Source organism: Eubalaena glacialis, chromosome X (assembly GCF_028564815.1).
Source record: "Eubalaena glacialis isolate mEubGla1 chromosome X, mEubGla1.1.hap2.+ XY, whole genome shotgun sequence".
Taxonomy (NCBI): Eukaryota; Metazoa; Chordata; class Mammalia; order Artiodactyla; family Balaenidae; genus Eubalaena; species Eubalaena glacialis.
The window spans coordinates 68,755,159-68,776,030 of NC_083736.1; the positions used below are offsets into that span (position 1 = coordinate 68,755,159).

Below are 20,872 nucleotides of genomic sequence, written 5' to 3' on the forward strand. Positions count from 1 at the left end.
GCCTTTTCTTCTCTGCCGTATGGCTGACAGGGTCTTGGTGCTCCAGCCAGGTGTCAGGCTTGACCCTCTGAGGTGGGAGAGTCGAGTTCAGGACACCGGTCCATGAGAGACTTCCCGGCCACACAAAATATCAAATGGCGAAAGATCTCCCAGAGATCTCCATCTCAACGCTAAGACCCAGTTCACTCAAAGACCAGCAAGGTCCAGTGCTGGACACACTATGCCAAACAACTAGCAAGACAGGAACACAAACCCACCCATCAGGAGAGAGGCTGCGTAAAATCATAATAAGTTCACAGACACCCCAACCACACCACCAGATGCGGTCCTGCCCACCAGGAAGACAAGATCCAGCTGCATCTGCCAGAACACAGGCACCAGTCCCCTCCAGCAGGAAGCCTACACAACCCACTGAACCAACCTTACCCACTGGGGGCAGACACCAAAAACAACAGGAACTACAAATCTACCGCCTGCGAAAAGGAGACCCCAAACACAGTAAGTTAAGCAAAATGAGAAGACAAACAAACACACAGGAGATGAAGGAGCAAGGTAAAAACCCACCAGACCAAACAAATGAAGAGGAAATAGGCAGTCTACCTGAAAAAGATTTCAGAGCAATGATAGTAAGGATGATCCAAAATCCTGGAAATACAATGGAGAAAATACAAGAAACGTTTAACAAGGACATAGAAGAACTAAAGAGCAAACAAACAATGATGAACAACACAATAAATGAAATAAAAAATTCTCTACAAGGAATCAATAGCAGAAAAACTGAGGCAGAAGAACGGATAAGTGACCTGGAAGATAAAATAGTGGAAATAACTACTGCAGAGCAGAATAAAGAAAAAAGAATGAAAAGAATTGAAGACACTCTCAGAGACCTCTGGAACAAGATCAAAAGCACCAACATTCGAATTACAGTCTTACACCTAAAGCAATTAGAGAAAGGAGAAACAAAAAAATCCCAAAGTTGGCAGAAGGAAAGAAATCATAAAGATCAGATCAGAAATAAATCAAAAAGAAATGAAGGAAACGATAGCAAAGATCAATAAAACTAAAAGCTGGTTCTTTGAGAAGATAAGCAAAATTGATAAACCATTAGCCAAACTCATCAAGAAAAAAAGGGAGAAGACTCAAATCAATAGAATTAGAAATGAAAAAGGAGAAGTAACAACTGACACTGCAGAAATACAAAGGATTGTGAGAGATTACTACAAGCAACTCCACACCAATAAAATGGACAACCTGGAAGAAATGGACAAATTCTTAGAAAAGCACAACCTTCCGAGACTGAACCATGAAGAAATAGAAAATATAAACAGACTAATCACAAGCACTGAAATTGAAACTGTGATTAAAAATCTTCCAACAAACAAAAGCCCAGGACCAGATGGCTTCACAGGCGAATTCTATCAAACATTTAGAGAAGAGCTAACATCTATCCTTCTGAAATGCTTCCAAAATATAGCAGAGGGAGGAACACTCCCAAACTCATTCGAGGCCACAATCACTGTGTTACCAAAACCAGACAAAGATGTCACAAAAAAAAGAAAACTACAGGTCAATATCACTGATGAACATAGATGCAAAAATCCTCAACAAAATACTAGGAAACAGAATCCAACAGCACATTAAAAGGATCATACACAATGATCAAGTGGGGTTGATCCCAGGAATGCAAGGATTCTTCAATATATGCAAATTAGTCAATGTGATAAACCATATTAACAAATTGAAGGATAAAAACCATATGATCATCTCAATAGATGCAGAAAAAGCTTCTGACAAAATTCAACACCTATTTATGATAAAAACACTCCAGAAAGTAGGCATAGAGGGAACTTATCTTAACATAATAAGGGCCATATATGACAAACCCACAGCTAGCATTGTTCTCAATGGTGAAAAAGTGAAACCATTTCCACTAAGATCAGGAATGAGACAAGGTTGCCCACTCTCACCACTATTATTCAACATAGTTTTGGAAGTCTTAGCCACAGCAATCAGAGAAGAAAAAGAAATAAAAGGAATCCAAATCGGAAAAGAAGAAGTAAAACTGTCACTGTTTGTAGATGACATGATACTGTACACAGAGAATCCTAAAGATGCTACCAGAAAACGACTAGAGCTAATCAATGAATCTGGTAAAGTAGCAGGATACAAAGTTAATGCACAGAAATCTCCTGTATTCCTATACACTAATGATGAAAAATCTGAAAGAGAAATTAAGGAAACACTCCCATTTACCACTGCAGCAAAAAGAATAAAATACCTAGGAATAAACCTCCCTAAGGAGACAAAAGACCTGTATGCAGAAAACTATAAGACACTGAGAAAGAAATTAAAGATGATACAAACAGATGGAGAGATATACCATGTTCTTGGATTGGAAGAAGCAACACTGTGGAAATGAATATACTACCCAAAGCAATCTACAGATTCAACACAATCCCTATCGAACTACCAATGTCATTTTTTACAGACCTAAAACAAAAAATTTCACAATTTGTATGGAAACACAAAAGACCCTGAATAGCCAAAGCAATCTTGAGAAAGATAAAAAGAGCTGGAGGAATCAGGCTCCCTGTCTTCAGACTATACTATAAAGCTACAGTAATCAAGGCAGTATGGTACTGGAACAAAAACAGAAATATAGATCAATGGAACAGGATAGAAAGGCCAGAGATAAACCCATGCACATATGGTCCCCTTATCTTTGAGAAAGGAGGCAAGAATATACAATGGAGAAAAGACAGCCTCTTTGATAAGTGGTGCTGTGAAAACTGCACAGCTACATGTAAAGGAATGAAATTAGAACACTCCCTAATACCATACACAAAAATAAACTCAAAATGGATTAAAGACCTAAATATAAGGCCAGACACTATCAAACTCTTGGAGGAAAACACAGGCAGAACACTCTGACATAAATCACAGCAAGATCCTTTTTCACCCACCTCCTAGAGAAAGGGAAATAAAAACAAAAATAAACCTAATGAAATCTAAAAGCTTTTGCACAGCAATGGAAACCATAAGCAAGAGGAAAAGAGAACCCACAGAAAGGCAGAAAATATTTGCAAACAAAGCAACTGACAGAGAATTAATCTCCAAAATATACAAGCAGCTCATGCAGCTCAATATCAAAAAAACAAACAACCCAATCCAAAAATGGGCAGAAGACCTAAGTAGACATTTCTCCAAAGAAGATATACAAATGGCCAAGAAACACATGAAAGGATGCTCAACATCATTAATCATTAGAGAAATGCAAATCAAAACTACAATGAGGTATCACCTCACACCAGTCAGAATGGCCATCATCAAAAAATCTACAAACAATTAATGCTGGAGAGGGTGTGGAGAAAAGGGAACCCTTCTGCACTGTTGGTGGGAATGTAAATTGATACAGCCACTATGGAGAACAGTATGGAGGTTCCTTAAGAATCTAAAAATAGAACTAGCATACGACCCAGCAATCCCACTACTGGGCATATACCCTGAGAAAACCATAATTCAAAAAGAGTCCTGTACCACAATGTTCATTGCACCTCTATTTACAATAGCCAGGACATGGAACCAACTTAAGTGTCCATCGACAGATGAATGGATAAAGAAGAAGTGGCACATATATACAATGGAATATTACTCAGCCATAAAAAGAAACGAAATTGAGTTATTTGTAGTGAAGTGGATGGAGTTAGAATCTGTCATACAGAGTGAAGTAAGTCAGAAAGAGAAAAACAAATACCGTATGCTAACACATATATATGGAATCTAAAAAAAAAAAAAAAAAAAAAAAGGTTGTGAAGAACCTAGGGGCAGGACAGGAATAAAGACGCAGACGTAGAGAATGGACTTGAGGACACGGGGAGGGGGAAGGGTAAGCTGGGTCGAAGTGAGAGAGTGGCATGGACATATATACACTACCAAATGTAAAACAGCTAGCTAGTAGGAAGCAGCCACATAGCACAGGGAGATCAGCTAGGTGCTTTTTATCCATCTAGAGGGGTGGGATAGGGAGGGTGGGAGGGAGACACAAGAGGGAGGGGATATGGGGATATATGTATACATATAGCTGATGCACTTTGTTATACAGTGGTAACTAACACAACACTGTAAAGCAATTATACTCCAATAAAGGTGTTAAATAAATAAATAAATAATGACTAGGTTTTAAAGATTTGGGAGAGTGATTATTTTTAAACTGAGGACAGTATAGAAGCTGAACAAATGGTGTTAGGAATGGTTAAATGCTACTACTATGCTCTACATTCCTAAAGTTGCTCTATGGTGTAGTTCCTACCTAGTGAAAGAAAACTTTTAATATATATGCTCTGAAAGTACCAGCATGCATCATAACACCTGGCAATTTCCTCCTTTTCCTGATCCAAAAGAAATCAAACATACATTTGAAAAACTTATTTCTCTATATTAATTTCTGTTTACTTGTAATCAGTTTATATGAGATTAGTACAGCACTTTCCATTCTATGGGTGCTCAGTATTTGTTCACAGAAGAATCAAATATTAGCCTTCTGAAAATATTTCAGTCCTTATGGATGTTAACTTGGTCTGCATTTTATACCTGATATTGACCTGTCACCAAGCAACAAAAATTTACATTTTGAAGGATTGAAATTCACTCTAAAAACAAAGTCTAACACAAATGTCATTACTTAGGACTCCTCCCTTTGACTAGCGTGGTCATCTTCTAATCTGCTCTCTTCAATTCAAAAGAAAGTCCAGAAAACAATCTGCCTTTAGGTACTTAACAATCACATGAAGGAATAAAGGGCAATTTACTAATTCTGCCTTGCACAGGAGCTCAGAAAAATCTTTATCCTTCAGTAATTTGTAGGTGAAAGACAATTCAGCAACCAATACTGTTCTAAAAATGAATATGAGTTAAAATTTTTCAACATTAGCTAACAAAATTAGATTTGTAATACAGTTCTCTTTTTTCGGCTTGACAAAGAGAATAAAGTATGGATTCTTGGTTTGTTGCTCAGAATCTTCATTTAAATTCTCTCCCAGGGAAGTTCACTGGGAGAGTACTCACCAGAGCCCATAGATGAGAAAGGAGACAAGAAAATAGATGGAGTCTGACTGAATTATTTTGGTTTTACTCTTTAATCATGCCTTCCCTGTTTCCACTATTATTTACTTCCCTACAGGAACACATTTATCACAAGTGACGTCTGTAGTTGTCGTCTATTTCTGTTCTTTTCTTTGATGAACTCACTAATTTGCATTGTTTCAACTATCACCTCAATCTCTCCAGCCCTGGGCTCCTTCCTGAGCTTGTCTTGCATTTTGTATTATGAGCCACTTGATGTTCCACTGGCACTTCAAACTTAACATGCCCGAAACCAAAATTTTCATCTTCCCAAACAAGACTTCCTGACTTACTACCTACTTCTGTTAAAGGCATTATCATTCTCTCATCCTTGGCATCATCTTTGAATCCTATTCTTTTTTTTACTTTTAATATCTCATCCATTGCTAAGTCTTGTTGATTCTACCTCCCTTAATTCACAATATCTCTGGCATCTCTTCTCTCCATATTACCATTTCTATCATCCGCTCCAGTACAAACTACTATTACTTCTCATCTAGGCTATTACATTAGCCTCCTAACTGGCTGGTAAGTGTTTGCTGAATGAATGCATGAAATGAAAATGAATGAATGGTATCCCTACTTTAGGTCTCTCACCACCCTAATTCATCTTATACAACAGTCAAATTAATTCCCTAAAGTACAGCTCTAACCTTATTACTCTTCTACTCAAAATAGAGGTTCCTACTTCCAACATGATTAAATAAATTTTTGTTTTACAGTTAAGGTATTTCACAGTAGGAATTCTATTTATCTTTCCAAGATTACTTCTAATTCCTCTGAAACATTATCTCCTCATCAGAGCAAAAATGGACTACTCACTTCTCCACTCATACTATATATTCTCTCTCATCTTGTCCATGTTATTCCTATACCTGTAATTATCCTACTCATCAATCCAGGCCTATCTCAGACTTCACCTCCTCTGTGAAACCTTTCCTGACTCCCCATATTGGTGGTTCTTTCCTTTGAAGCCCTCCAATACTTGAATGGTACTTCTTTTCAATCATTTATGACCTATGTTGTATTATGACAATAAGTAAAACTTGTCTTATCCTTATAATTTGAGAAAAAAAAACGTGCTTTATTCATATTTGAACACCCTGCAGGGCCAAGAACAATACTTGTATGACAAGTTCTCAGTAAATATTTTTAGGATAGGGTAAAGAATGAGTAAATAAAAGGGAACACACAGGAGACAGAGAAGAAATAAGTGATAAGACCTGGGTTCTAAAACAATGTATTAACCCTTATACATAGAATGATAACCAAATTATAGCCAAATCTCATTTATACTTTTGAGCAGACATTTTTTTTTACCATATTTCTGATGGAAATCCAAATCTATTTTTATTTTAACACGTATATAATGTTTTACTATGTGCCAGGTACTGTTCTAAGTCTTTTATATGTTAATTTAGTTAATTCTTACGACAACCCTATTTTACCTTATTTTACAAATTGGGAAACCAAGGAACGGAGAGTAAGCAATTTACCCAAGGTTACAAGGTTAGTAAGAGGCAGAGCCCAGGAAGCCTGACTTGAGACTATAATATGTACTATGACTATATATTGTACCTAAAGATAATAGAATTCACTGACTTTAAAATCTGAATAAATTGAAAGGAGTTCTTCTTGAAAGCCCAGAGTCATTATCATAACTTTGCCTTATTAAAATGTGTTACAGTATAGTGATGAACTGAGGAGGCTGCTAAGATGTAGAGGGTCCCTACACTGAATGTACCAAAATGCCCAGCTTTTTGGCTTTTGTTTTTTTTTTAAGTTTTCCTGTTTTATTTTTCCCTTCATGTCACACTGCTGTTTACCACTTATGACTATTAATGTACCTAAAATGTCTTCATCCTCTTTTCAATTTACTAGGAACTGAAAACTAAGCTTACCAGAAATATGTATTAAATAAAAGCCAACAGTACTCTGAGGAGCTTCTTTTACAAGTTCCTTATGCTTTGTTACAACCCACGATCCTGTATCTTACACTGGTTTCAGGAAGAATTCCATTAGGTTGAGGCTGTTATAAGTCTGATACATAGATAAATCAGGCATTATCATATAATTTCTGCTGACTGCATAGAAGTTACATAAATGAGGGCCCTAAATGTTGACAATACTCCCCAAAGTGACTTATATCAGTCTAAGTTTCTTTACTAGAAAATGTCATAGTATTTCCTAGTTATAGCAACAAACAATACATAATTTCTCTTATTCTTACCTTTGCTCCACCCAAAAATCCCAAGGAAATGGCAACCCTAGCTCGTAGATCTGGCCTGTCTCTGGGCCACACATAAGAGAGCATTGCTTTTATGATTTTCTGAGTATCAACATCTTTTAACTGTTGAAAGAGAGAACAAAAGCAGTGAGTAACATGTCATTTCAAAAATAAATATAGTTCAATAGTGTAGAATTATGTAAATATTTGAGGAAAATACGAAAACATTACAAACGTAACTTTTATTCTGAATCTAAGGTCAATATCTTTTAAACTCAAACTATTTCAATAGTTTTTCAAAAGCTACTTATTTCTCTAAATTTCTTACTTTCAGCTATAGCCATCCTCATATTGTCAAAAAGTAATCCATACATTTATTTAAAGTTATCTACACATTTATTTCTTATCTATTAAGCTATCAAAATATTACATAAAATTTAAGAAACATTTCCATATTTCCATCTTTGTGGTCAAAATCTTTACATACGTTTGGCCTCTTTATTAGTATGTTTATGTAAGATATTTTGGAACCCTACGTCCAACCTCATGACAGAGCACAGTTACAATACAGTGTTTAGGAAAGTATGAGTCTTGGCATTGACTATATAGAACAGAAGCTGGGTTATTAAAAATTTCAACAAAAACATAACTTTCCAGTCATACTTAATCTGACTTAAATCTACCATACATTTTTCTTTTTCCCAAGTTCCCGAGGCAACATTCCCATTAAATCTTTTTGTTTTAGTTTCAGCTTTTAGAAACAGAATATTAAGAATGAAATCTACACTTTCCAAAGCCAAAATAAGAAAATATATATATATATACACACATATTCCCAAACTACTATATTATTTTAGTTGGTGAAATAATCCCCATTTTAAAAATTGAAGTATCTGGGCTTCCCTGGTGGCGCAGTGGTTGAGAGTCCACCTGCCAATGCAGGAGACACGGGTTCGAGCCCTGGTCCGGGAAGATCCCAGATGCCACAGAGCAACTAAGCCCGTGTGCCACAACTACTGAGCCTGCACTCTAGAGCCCGCAAGCCACAACTGCTGAAGCCACGTGCCTAGAGCCCGTGCTCCGCAACAAGAGAAGCCACAGCAATAAGCCCGCGCATCACAACGAAGAGTAGTCCCCGCTCACCGCAACTAGAGAAAAGCCCGCGTGCAGCAACGAAGACCCAGTGCAGCCAAAAATAAATTAAATAAATAAATAAATAAATGTATTTAAAAAATTGAAGTATCTAATCAATTTCTGTAAAAGGTATTAAAAAATAAGAAGAAAGTTAATGCTCATTGTTGGTGAAGATATATGGAAATAGGTACTCTAATACACTGCTAATGGGAGAGTGCACTGAAATAATCTTTCTGGAAAGCAATGTGATATCTGCCATAAGCTTTTAAAATAATTCTGCCCTTTGTGTTGAGAATTCCACTTCTGGGAACTTAATGCTTTAAAAAAATATATGAATATTCTCCAAGTTGAATCAATTTTACTTCCTAAAAATCTCTTGAATTTGTCTACTTCTTTCTGTTTCCACCACAAACGTAATCCAAGCTATCATCTTTCTCACATAAACCACTGCAACAATCTCTTAACTGATCTCCTTGCATCCGCTCTGCTCCTGGTCCAATTAGTTCAGCCTGCAATCAGATATTACTCAGTTTAAAACCCTTCAATGTATATAATATGCATAAAATAGATAACTAATAAGAACCTGTTGTATAAAAATAAATTAAATTCAAAAATTAAAAAAAAAGTAAAAATAAAAATAAAGCATTGCTAAAAAAAATATATATATATATATATATATATATATATATATATATATATATATATATATATATATATATATATATATATATATATATATATACACACATGGCCCTAAATATAAAAAGATGCTCAACTTTACTCATAAAAATAGAAAGTGCAAATTAAAACAACTCTGATATATTTTTTATCTGATCAGATTAGCAAAGATAATGCTTTGTTATGGTGAAATTGTTAAGAGATGGGCACTCCCAAATATTTGTTTTTATATTCAAAGATCATCTCTGGAAAGATACCAAAGAAATTGGTAATAATGTTTGCCTCTGGGAAGGGGAACAGGGTAGGGGGAAGATTTTTTTTTTAATTCTGTATCCTTTTGTTCTTTTTGAATTTTGAACCATGTGAATGTGTTACCTTTTTAAAAAATTAATACAATTTTAATTAATAAAAAATATAAATTGAAGTAAACAAACAAACAAAAAAACCCTTCAATGGCATCCTATCACTCTTAGGATAAAGATCAAAGTCCATACCATGGCTTATGAGGCTCTGCTTGCCCTGGCCCCTAGCTTCCTCTGTAGTCATGTCTTATACTACTGCTTTCAGTGTTCACGCCACACTACCTTTCTTTCAGCTCCTCAAATAGACAATAATCTCTCCTGCCACAAGGCCTTTGCACAATACCTTTCACTTTGTCTGGAATAATCTCTCTCTCTGAAACACCAACATGCCCTCAACTTCTTCCAATTAGTTAACTGCCAGCTCAAGCAGCACTTCCTCAATGAGGTCTTCCCTAACTCCAGTCAGGATCCTTGGCTATATTCTCTCACAGAACAGTATTCCTTTTCTTTCAGAGAATCCATTTCAGTTATAAACTACATATTCAACAATGTGATTATCTGATTAACAACTGCTCTCCTGCTAGAATTTAAATTCCACATGAGTAGTAACTTTGTGTTTTGTGCTCACTGTTGTAACCCAATACCAAACACAATGGCTGACACACAGTAAAGGTACTCAACGAATAACGAATATTTATTGAATAAAGGGATGAAAAATTTAGCCATAAGGATGTTTATTCCCATGCTGTTTTAATAGGGGAAAAATTGGGTTTAGGCTAAATGATCAACAGTGGAGAATCATGTAAACAAGTTACAGTGAATGCATACAGCAAAATATAGCCATTCAGAAATATATGCAGTGACACAGAAACATATTAAGTGAAAAAAACAGAGTACAAAACATTTTTTGTGGAAAAAAATGTTATGTGTGTATGAGTTTACACATGCATACAAATGGATCTGGAAAGCAATACCCCCAAAGTGTTAACATCAGTAGCTGTGAATAGATGGAATCATTGATGATTTTTTATATTCTTTTTGCTTTCTTGTTTTCTGTAGTTCACATATAATAAGAAGAAAATTTAATTCATTTTGGGGGGAAAAGTTAGACAATTTCAAGTAGATTTGCACAGCAAAGAATGGGGGGAAACTGTCAACATATAAGAAACCCAGGACAACACATTATATTATACAGGGTAGCTTTTATATTATAGTTATTCCATCCAAGGCTCAGCAAACTATTTTCTAGTCTCTTTTATTCAGTTTATTGAGTAAACAGTAACAGAAATAAAACTGTTCATATTGTACTGAAAACAGGACTACCTTCTTGAGCTGCTTTAAATACACTGGATTGCAAAAACATGAAATGCTGAAAGTATATAGCTCTTAATGCTTTATTTTATACACACATACACTCACACATATGAGCTCTCATAACTGGTAGGGTATTTTTAAAAAGGGAATAAAGCTGTAATTTTAAAATTCACTTTTCCAATTGAACTAATACTAAACAAATATAATTTGATGTGTTATAACACAAACTGCGACATTTCAACTACTTCCCCATTTCACAAGTTTCGTCTGTCTTATTTTTCTTGATGGAATAATAGCAAAAAGGCCCTGTTTCCACATATCTTTAGAAACACTCTCTCTTGTCAAAAACCTTCTACAACACACCCCAAAATTTCTTCAATAAGGACACAGAGAAGTTATGGCTAAGAGCAAGAAAATTATTCTAGCTGGCTTAATAGTGCATAAAATGTCACCACCTCATTTAACAAAATGGGTTCTAAAGTTGTGTAATCATGCATTTTGAGTCCATTAGGCTGTAAAGTACATGTCTTTCAGTTATAGTTTAGATAAACTACAAAGTTTGAAAAATAACGTCTTTTTTAAAGAGCAGGCCAAATCAAGAGGCATTTCAGAGGCTGAGGCACATTTTTAAAGTATATTAAACCAACTTATTCCTGCTGTACAAGAGTAAAATAAAATTGAAGGCCTCCTGAAAGGCCAGATCCTGAAAGATAATATACCCCCTTTCAAAATCACCACAGTTAATTCATACTGGACACCCAATGGTAATCCTGAAAGACAAAAGACTTATCTAAAGCTGAAAAGAGACGACCAGTCGCAGCTTGAGACTGAATCAGATATCATCTTCACATCAACTCATCTTTCCATTTCAGGCTGAGCAATACAAATAGCATATACACCATTTTAAGATCACATTCTTAAAGAAAAGGTGAGAAATGTAGGAAATGATCAAGGAGGATGACAAGAAATTGAATTATTTGAAAACACACTATGTAAGGAGAAATTATAGTATAGGGGGAAAAAACCCCAATGATTTAAGAAAAGAAAGTTCTTTCTCAAGGGTCAAAGTTCCTGAAGTAATCAACGGTTGATATCATAGTAGTTTTTCTTTAAGCCTTGCTTACACATAAACAGAAAATATGAAATTTTATGAAATTCTTTAACTTTTCTGTTTATAATTTTCACAGTACATAGAATTTAGAAGTTGTTTTAAAAACATAACTGTGATTACTACATCATGATAACAAAAGTTCTCTAAAATGAACACTATAGAAATATTAAAAAGCCTGTAAAAGTAGGAGTCAATCTACTTTCCTCCTCTGCTATCATATACAATGTGGCCTTCTTGCTGTAGCTAGATAGCCTCAAGTTCAAAACATGAAACTGATATTTTAAGCCCCATTACACTGTAAAACTACTACTACGTTAGTATGAGGAATAAAAGTTTTTAGAAAGGTCTCAACTATATACTGGAATTAGCTAGCCATAATAAAGGAAAGCAATTAGATTCAGAATAAAAACACAAGAGTAACAAAAGAAGGAATTCAAATTGGCTCACTAAGATCTTTGAATGATAACAAAATTGTACTGAATTTTTTTTCCCCTAGAAATGAGTTTGGAAGAAAAGGTTTGGAGACATCAGAGAGCTGTCAAAGAAGAGATGAAAGTAAGTGAAAACAAGCTGGACAAAAAGAAAACAGCAGGTACCAGAGAAGAAACTTGATTGATACTAGAAACAATGCCCAATAAATATTTATTCAATTAATGAATTAACTATTCTTAAACACATGAGGACAAGTTCCAGGAGGAACACCTAAATGCTTGATTTATTAAGTCATCACAACTTTTCACAGATTTTTAAATATTTATTTATTTGGTATTAATATATAGCTTAATAAGCTTTATGAGGCTGGGCAGGTAAGAAAAAATAATGAAAGGAATATCTACTTGTACACAGGGAGCTGAAACAGCACAGTAGGCCAAAAACAAACACGAAAGTAACACTGGAAGTCCCTGACCCAATAGTGTATAACTGGAAAGCCACAAACTGTACTGCTTATATGCAGCACTGCTCAATTCAACAGCATGACCTGAGGGAAAGATGCAGTTGCTCATAGTCATAAGTACTGTAAGTGAATACCTATAGCTAATAACCATGTGGACAGGGCACAAAAAGGACAAATAAAAAATTAAAACACACCTGGAGCAGCTCACCTGGTAGAATTTTCAGATATTAAAGATAACTGTATATTGATAAACTGAATACATTTTGCTTCTCAAGTCAGTGATTTCATATTTCTCACCAGAAAAGGCTGTTTAGCACTGAAGCAAGAGCAATTTTTTCTACCAAAAGTCCACTCATTTCAAGGGAGTGAAGCCCACTGGGCTTCGATAGGAAAATGAAAGAGTAAGAAAAAAAAATGATTTTTGATAAAGGTAGCAGAATCACCTTTTCTTGCAAGGTGAATTTATATAAGAATTCTGGTTTTAGAGACATTCCTAAATTTCACTAGCAAGAAATGTTCTAACTCACAGAATCAAGGGATTGGTTTAGAAGGAAACTACTTGGGGGCAAAACTTATGGAGAGGAAGAAAAAAAATATACCAAAAATTTTTGGATGCTATTTGTATTGTATAAATGTGGGCTATAGGCTGAATGTTTTCTCTCTAAAGAACTAATTTAGCAGAGACTTTGGAAATGCCCACAATTTCAAGGATAAGCAAACCATCCAAAGAACTGTCTCTTCAATCCAAGCTAAAGATAACTAACTGCAATTAAAGGAATAATTTTAACCACTACTTCAATACTGTTAGGGATAACAGTGGCTTGATAAAAGCTAGGTCAAAAGATAAGAAATTTGAGTAGATATCTAACGGAAAAATCTAGAAAGTGAAAAACTTTTCCCACATTATTGCGGATATAAGCATAATGAGTTTATGGGTGGGAGAGGAAAGATATATTAATTGTCAGGAAAAGCTTTGCAATTATTGTTGCTTTCTCTATACCTCGAAGTTTGTTTTCTAAGCTCTGTTGGTCTGAAACTGCAATGAAGAGCTTATCTGGCAGTGAAAAGGCCCTAGGAAAAAATGGCTTATTCTATATATGAGATTGATTTGAACCCAACAAAAAAAAATTTAATAATTTATAATTAAAAAAACTACCAAGTTGACTGATACTCGCATTGGCCAGTCAGTGAATTCTCTACCTCAAAGGGAAGTCAATTTGAGAAATTAAATAAAGATCATAAGGCTGCTTGATGATGGATGTAATCAGAGCTGAAAAATGGCCTCTCCATGTCATACAGGTACTCTTGTCCACTGGTCTGTGTATCCACTCATTTTAACAAGCCTGGAGGCTTATTATTCCATTCTCTCTCCAATCCTCCATTTTTTAATACTCTAAGTTGCTGTTTCACTTCTTTGATTATATCAATATTTATATCAAAGCCTCTGATTGCTCTAGTAAATGCTAATCTCTCTTTCAATACTACTAGCTTCTGACAATATCCAATCAATGAGGATATGTTTCTAACATTAAAAAAAGAGTATGTCAAGCAAAGTCCAGGAAGCAGTCCTTATATTAAGCTCTGCATTATTCGTGTTTTTATTATGGGCACAGGATTATCTAAATTTACTAACAGATGCTTCTCCCAAAGAGGCACATAATAAAGTTTAAATGCAGGAGCAAAGTTCCAAAATCCTTTAAAAATCTGAAGATTCTATTATAAAACAAGTAAGACTTTAATTCATCTATTTTAACAACAGGAGCTTCCAAATATTGAAACTGCCACTCTTTTTTCACAACCCCTTTACTATAGCCACACTGGATAAACAAATGATTTAAATACCTTCTGAGTAGCATTATTAATGCTTAAGAACATACAAGTAGAAATGCATAGAAAGTAAAGTGGTAAAAGTTTCAGTTGGTTATAAGGTAAAATCTATAACTTGTCAGAGTGATAAAATTTCTACATGGTAGTTTAGATATTCTGCCATCTAAACTGTTAAGTTTCTGAACAGCAGGGACTGTGTCTTGCTCATTACTGTATCTCCAGTTACTTAACACAGAGTTATGCACAACGCAGGTATTCAATAACACATACTTTTAAAATGAATGGACAACAGCAGAGTATAGGACTTAACAACAATCTCACATTACAGTAACAGCAGCTAATATTTACTGAATACTTACTATGTGACAGGCACTATTCAAGAGCTTTGCATGGTGTGAGGAGTTAACTCATTCAAATCCCCTTTGCTATGATTATCAGCCCCATTTTAAAGATGAAGAAACTGATACATACAGAAATTAAGTATCTTGCTCATGGTCATTCCAGTAGGAAATGATGGAGCCAAGATTCAAATCTAGGCAGTCTGGCTCCAGAGCTCAGGCTTTTAACTGCAACTACATATTGCCTCTTTTCTGGTGTAGCCTTCATGCTCTATTATTCTATGATTCTTTTTAGCTAATGAGGCTAAAGTAACACAAAGATGGCAGGGAACAAATGATAAAGAAGAGACCAAATATAAAGATTTACAATGATTTTTGCTTTGTTTTTATTTTACTGGAGAATAAAGAATCTATCTTGAAGTTTATATTGCTTGAGTCTAAGACTGCTTTTCCTGTATTAGTCAACATATTTTTGGTGTGTTTAGAGCATTACTTACAAACTATCCTTAAGAAGCCTTGGTGACAATCCTGAAAGCTGGCAAATATCATGCTAATGATATGATATCATGCCATACCCATATATCCATAATATATGGATAAACAAATATCAGTATTTGTATTAATTTTTTAAAATTCTATTTTATAATACTTTGTTGTTTCTAAAGACAACCAGGACAAATGTTAATATGTAAAAATGGGATAGAAACATGAATGTGATGTGTTTTGAGTTCTGTGAAAGAAGCTACATGGGGGATTAAAGAAACAGGGAGAAAAGCACTGGAAAGGTTTTCTTACCAATCACCTCGCACCAATAAAATAAAATTTATTTATCTCTCTACAATTTAGAGAGCACTTTTACATAAAATTTGTTCACTTGCCAATAAACCTGAAAATATCACTTCTACTTAGAGATACCATGCATATACTGGTTGGGTGAAGTTAGAGGAAGAAAATAAAGGCAAGCTTAGAGAAAGAGGGCCAGATGGAGAATTGTATAACAGTATTCCAATGACAGTTTCACTCACTTAGAAAAAGTGTAGTGCAATTAAATCTTTTGATTTCAGTGGCCCTACTGTTTAGCTTGTCTGTATAATGATAATGATAAAGAATATGGATAATTAAATAAATGGATCAGGTAAATGGAGGATTTACCATGAAGCTAGGGGACATTCTAGAATCTTTTTAAACCAAGAGTATAGAAGGGAAAACATTAACCTTAACACACATACACACACACATACACATTACTTGTAAGAGCTAAATGTAATTTATCTATATATAATGCTAGATTATATAACAAATAACCACAACCAATGCTATTTAAAATAAAGAACTAAAATACTTAGGTTGGCAACTAACTTTTTTTCTTTTTTAGTCAATCACGATATTTTTTGTCTTAAGCTTGAGAAAATCTGATCTATATAACCATGGTCAATTCATATGGTTTTGTATTAGAAAACCTGCAGTTACATGAGTCAATCAAAATATTCTGTAATATAACAATCTTTAATATATCTATCTTCCAATCCACTATAAGAATTTCCAGGTACTTGTTATTGTCTCTTACCCCTTCTTTCGGGTCTGTGTGGAGTCCTCCTCCTGCATGACCATGCCAACATGTCCTCTTTTCTATGAGTGGCCATACCTGAAGAACCTAGTTGAAGATGATACCAAGCCATCCATTAGCTATTAAAGAATTTGAGATCTTTAAAAATCTGATCTAATGAATGTCCCCCCCAACAAATTCAGAGGCATACCTTTGAGCCTAGCATAGCTAAGTAAAACACCTTCATAATAAACTCACAGATACATTTATACAAAGAATATTGAGATATAACAAATTACTCATAGAGAAGTTACTTTCTCTAAATAGTTTTTGAAATTAATGTTTAAAAGATTTAACTTGTAATATACTTCTATTCGACTTATACCAGCTTTCTTACCGTCATTTGCTACTAAGGTACTGTGTAGCCTGTAACTCTCTCATTGGCAAGTATATAATACAGTTAATTAATTCTATCCCACTTGCTTTCCATGCGTATAACATTTTTGCTTTACAATTTAATATAGTTGATCTTACATAACTGATTCTTTTTCTTATTATTCTGGCTTACAAATATATATATTTAGAAACAAAGTACAATTTACTTCTTCACAGTCTATCTTATGCTACAGTAACCTGCATACATGTTTTGTCTTTACTACTATATGGTAAATTTCTTAAGATTAGGGACAGTCTCTTTTATCCTTGTATCTCCCATGGCCCATACCACAGTGTCTTGTACATGGGCTTGTTGAATTAGCTTATAAAACAAAGCTATCTATAAATTTCCCAACTAGTCTTGAAAATATGCAAATATCTTGCCTATTATAATTTTTTAAAAGGCCCTAGATTACTGCTCAGGTTAGAAAAATATAAAAAGTAAATCATTTGAGAAAATATAGTAGTTGAAAAGATAGTAAAGATTAGGCTTAAAATTTAGGTTTGCTGATTTTAAAGTGTTTCCTCAAAAAATTACTTAACTACATGGATATAATAATGCTTCTTCAGTAGCCGTAATAATCAATAATTAATGAAAAAGGGCATAGTTTTTTACAAACACAAACGTGTATCAATACTGAATCCTAAGAGTTATCAACTCTGGACCAAGCTATGAAAATGGAATTACAGAAAGCAAAAGTGCCTTCTTGTTCTCACCAGTTGAGACCCAAAAAGTAATTGCCATAAATGGGTTACTGATTTTTGGATCAACAATCTTGAAGCATGTTGAAAGGGAAAACATAAAAAGGTAATATTTAGTGTGACAATGTCACTTTGTGACATTTTTTTCCCTCTAAAAGACTGAGCAATGTTACATCAAGGGGTCTAGTAAATAACACAGAAGATAATGAGGTCTTCAACACAGCAAAAGATTAAAATATAAATATACAGTGGTGTTATAAACAGTGAGAAGATGGAGCACCTTAACTTAAAACTTTAATTAAATAATGGAAAATCTAATTCATTTCTACAGCTTCTGCATAAATTAGAACAATGCTTTGTACCTTAATGGCAAATAATTGTTAATCAAAAAGAAAAAATAAAGGAAGTACTCAGGACTTAGACTGTCTTCTAATTTTCTAGTCTTTCTATCTTGGAGATTTATTTGCCTCACTTTAAAGCACTGAGAATTTTTAAAGGCGTCTTTCACTTACATTAGCAATGAAAAATAACCCTCATCAACATGTAAACTCACATGACTTTACCCCAGAGGCTCTAATAAGCTTACAGTACCTTGATATTCTGATATTTGAACATCTTCTAAGGTAAAGAAACTTTAATCACTTGAAAAATGTACAGCATTCCATATATCACATACAAATTACCAGGATAAATTTAAGCGTCAACAAGCTGCCATTACATTTATAAAAGCTTTCTAAAAACATTACTCTAGTTGGCATTGATCTCAAGAGATTCAGACAGATTTCTTCAGGAGTAGAAAAATATCAAGATTTCTTTCTCCATTTCCAGTAGCAAAAACATATCTTCTTATTCATCTTGCCAGTACTTAGAAAAAAAAATAAAAAGGGAAATTATTTGGAAAATATAAAATATGTAGTATAAATTGGAAAATGCTCCAAGGGCTTACACCTTTTTCCTAGCTATATGTAGAAGTGTCTGCTTCATCTTACCCTTGTAGCGTCTAATAACTGTCTTGAATTGCCTTTTCCTAGTCTCTGCCATGTGGTATGTCTTAATGACTCTGAGATCTGCAGAAGAGAAAAAAAAAAGAGGGAAGAAGTTTCAGAGTGGACAGTTAATGTTCATAGATTTCTTTTATTGTCCATAAACATACATAAAACTAAAACCATAGCCAATATTAGAAAGATGGTTATGTTTCTAATACATACCTAAAAAGGTAAAAAATAAAATGTGTGGTCCAGATATAAAGTAAATTATATTACCCATTAAAAGTGTCAAATTGTACTTTCTTTTTACCCTCTTTCTCTCTAGGTTTCTCTTTGTTTCTGAAAGCCTCCGATGAAGCCTTCAACCCCATTTCTTTCTTAAGTGGCTTCTATGCTCTTTTCAAACACTCCTCTCTTTACTGTATTTTATTATGTTCTACCTTGTGTGTGCTCCCTCTTTAGTCTTAATGTGAATGCTAAATTTAGATACTGGTCACCAAGATCGCTTTTGCCAAGGTTTGTAACCAGGTGATGGATTCTTGGGCCAATTTTTTGTCTTGATAATATTCCAGAAGTGGAGTTGAAAGAAAGCAGAATAAAAAATAGACATCTGTAGAATGGACACACATCCTTCTAAAATGCACCATCAATTTAGTGAAGAAAAATTTGCTTCTTAGGTCAAGAATCTCTCAAAAGGCAGGTAGTACTTAGGTTTTCCCTAAGCTATACATGAGTTGTACAAATGGATTAATGTCATTATATAAAAGTCAATGTTGTATACTGCAAAAGAGCAAAAATTAAATCAACCAAAAAACAACCTCCATACACACAAAAAAGCTAACCAAATTATTGAGAAAATTAACTCAGTTGTTTTCTAGAATGTAATGAATGGTAGCGGTTTCTGTTTATGTATACTTGTAAATACATAAGGCATTCCCTGAATTATAAAAATTTCAAAAATACTAATAGCTATTTGCACACTGTCTTGCCAAACCCAAGCTCCTACAACATGCCATGTACCCTCAAACCTCTATAAGCCTTCTACTGTCAATGATACCTTTCTGGTGCTTAACTCAATTGTTTCCTCACTGCCTTTCACCCTACTCAGACCTCATACAAGCTTTACTCCCTCATTTTCCTATTTTTCATAAGCCCCCAGTTCAAGTAACTATATTTCAAGCAAGATCTCGCATATGTCTGCACATGCATATGCAATTTAATCTTCTTTGCCTTTCAAAATTTACCCAGTTATCTCACAATGACTATCCACCTGCTTTATTCTCTCTCGAAACGTTGCCTATATATGGCCAATAGGTAAAAGATAAATGTTGATGACACATTTAAATTAACAGCAAAAACATACTTTCTAAAATGATATTGGTCAAAATAAAGATAATTTATCAAAAAATCTAAGCCCTTGAAAGTACCCATAAAACCCCTTCAAATTTCTAGCTATCTCTATCCTTCTCTAATCAAACCATGTTTCCCTTATGCATCAGGATTCAAGGTAAATAATTTTTAAATGTTCACATTCAAACTGAACTTTTATTACTAAGATAGCATTGTAAAATTATGAACTATATCAGGCATATAAAAAGCTCAGAAAACAATATAATGAACACAACATGTATTCGCTACCCCACCTAATAAATAACAGATAAAAAGAAAGCCCCTGACATGCTCCTCTACAATGCCATCTCCTTCCTGTTCCCCAGAGAAAATCAGCATTGATTATTTAAAACATCTTTCATTGCAAAAGCAAAAACAAAAACAACAGTCACATAATGTGTTAACTCCTTTTGAGGGCTAGTCCCACCACTAATTAAAATATTGTTTCTATGGAAAAAAATGTTCTGACTTCTAAACAACAGACTTACAAACACTTCTGAAACACAATATATTTGTAAGTTAGGGATTAACTCTACTTTTACAACTCTGAAGGAAGGGGTTTATAGCAAAACAAACAACAACAACAAAAAAAAAACTTAAATGGAGGAGGGCAACAAGGGAAAACAAGATGATTAATTCTTTGAAACTTGATTTGAAAATTAGAGGGTTGGCCTAGATGCTCTCTAAGGTCCCTTTCAACTCTAAAATTCTGTGATTTTTATGGAATAAAGTGAAAATGCTTCAGTTATTAATTGGATTTTAAAAATCTTAATTGAGAAGCTTGTGTTTATTTCTTCAATAAATCTAGCCTCTGAATTTATTTATAACACCATCCCTCCAAAGACACACACAGAAATAAATCATATA

At 34.2% G+C, this 20,872-nt stretch overlaps 1 protein-coding gene across 1 annotated transcript in view; it reads right to left on the reverse strand.

Moving 5' to 3' along the window:
* The window catches only part of ABCB7 (ATP binding cassette subfamily B member 7), a 126,478-nt gene that overhangs the window by 56,475 nt on the left and 49,131 nt on the right, over positions 1–20,872 (reverse strand). Inside the window, exons 2-4 of the mRNA XM_061179235.1 lie at positions 18,620–18,697; positions 16,515–16,601; positions 7,352–7,471 (exon numbers count right to left, since the gene is read on the reverse strand). Coding sequence (XP_061035218.1) covers positions 7,352–7,471; positions 16,515–16,601; positions 18,620–18,697 — 285 coding nt within the window. The remainder of the gene's footprint in view (positions 1–7,351; positions 7,472–16,514; positions 16,602–18,619; positions 18,698–20,872) is intronic.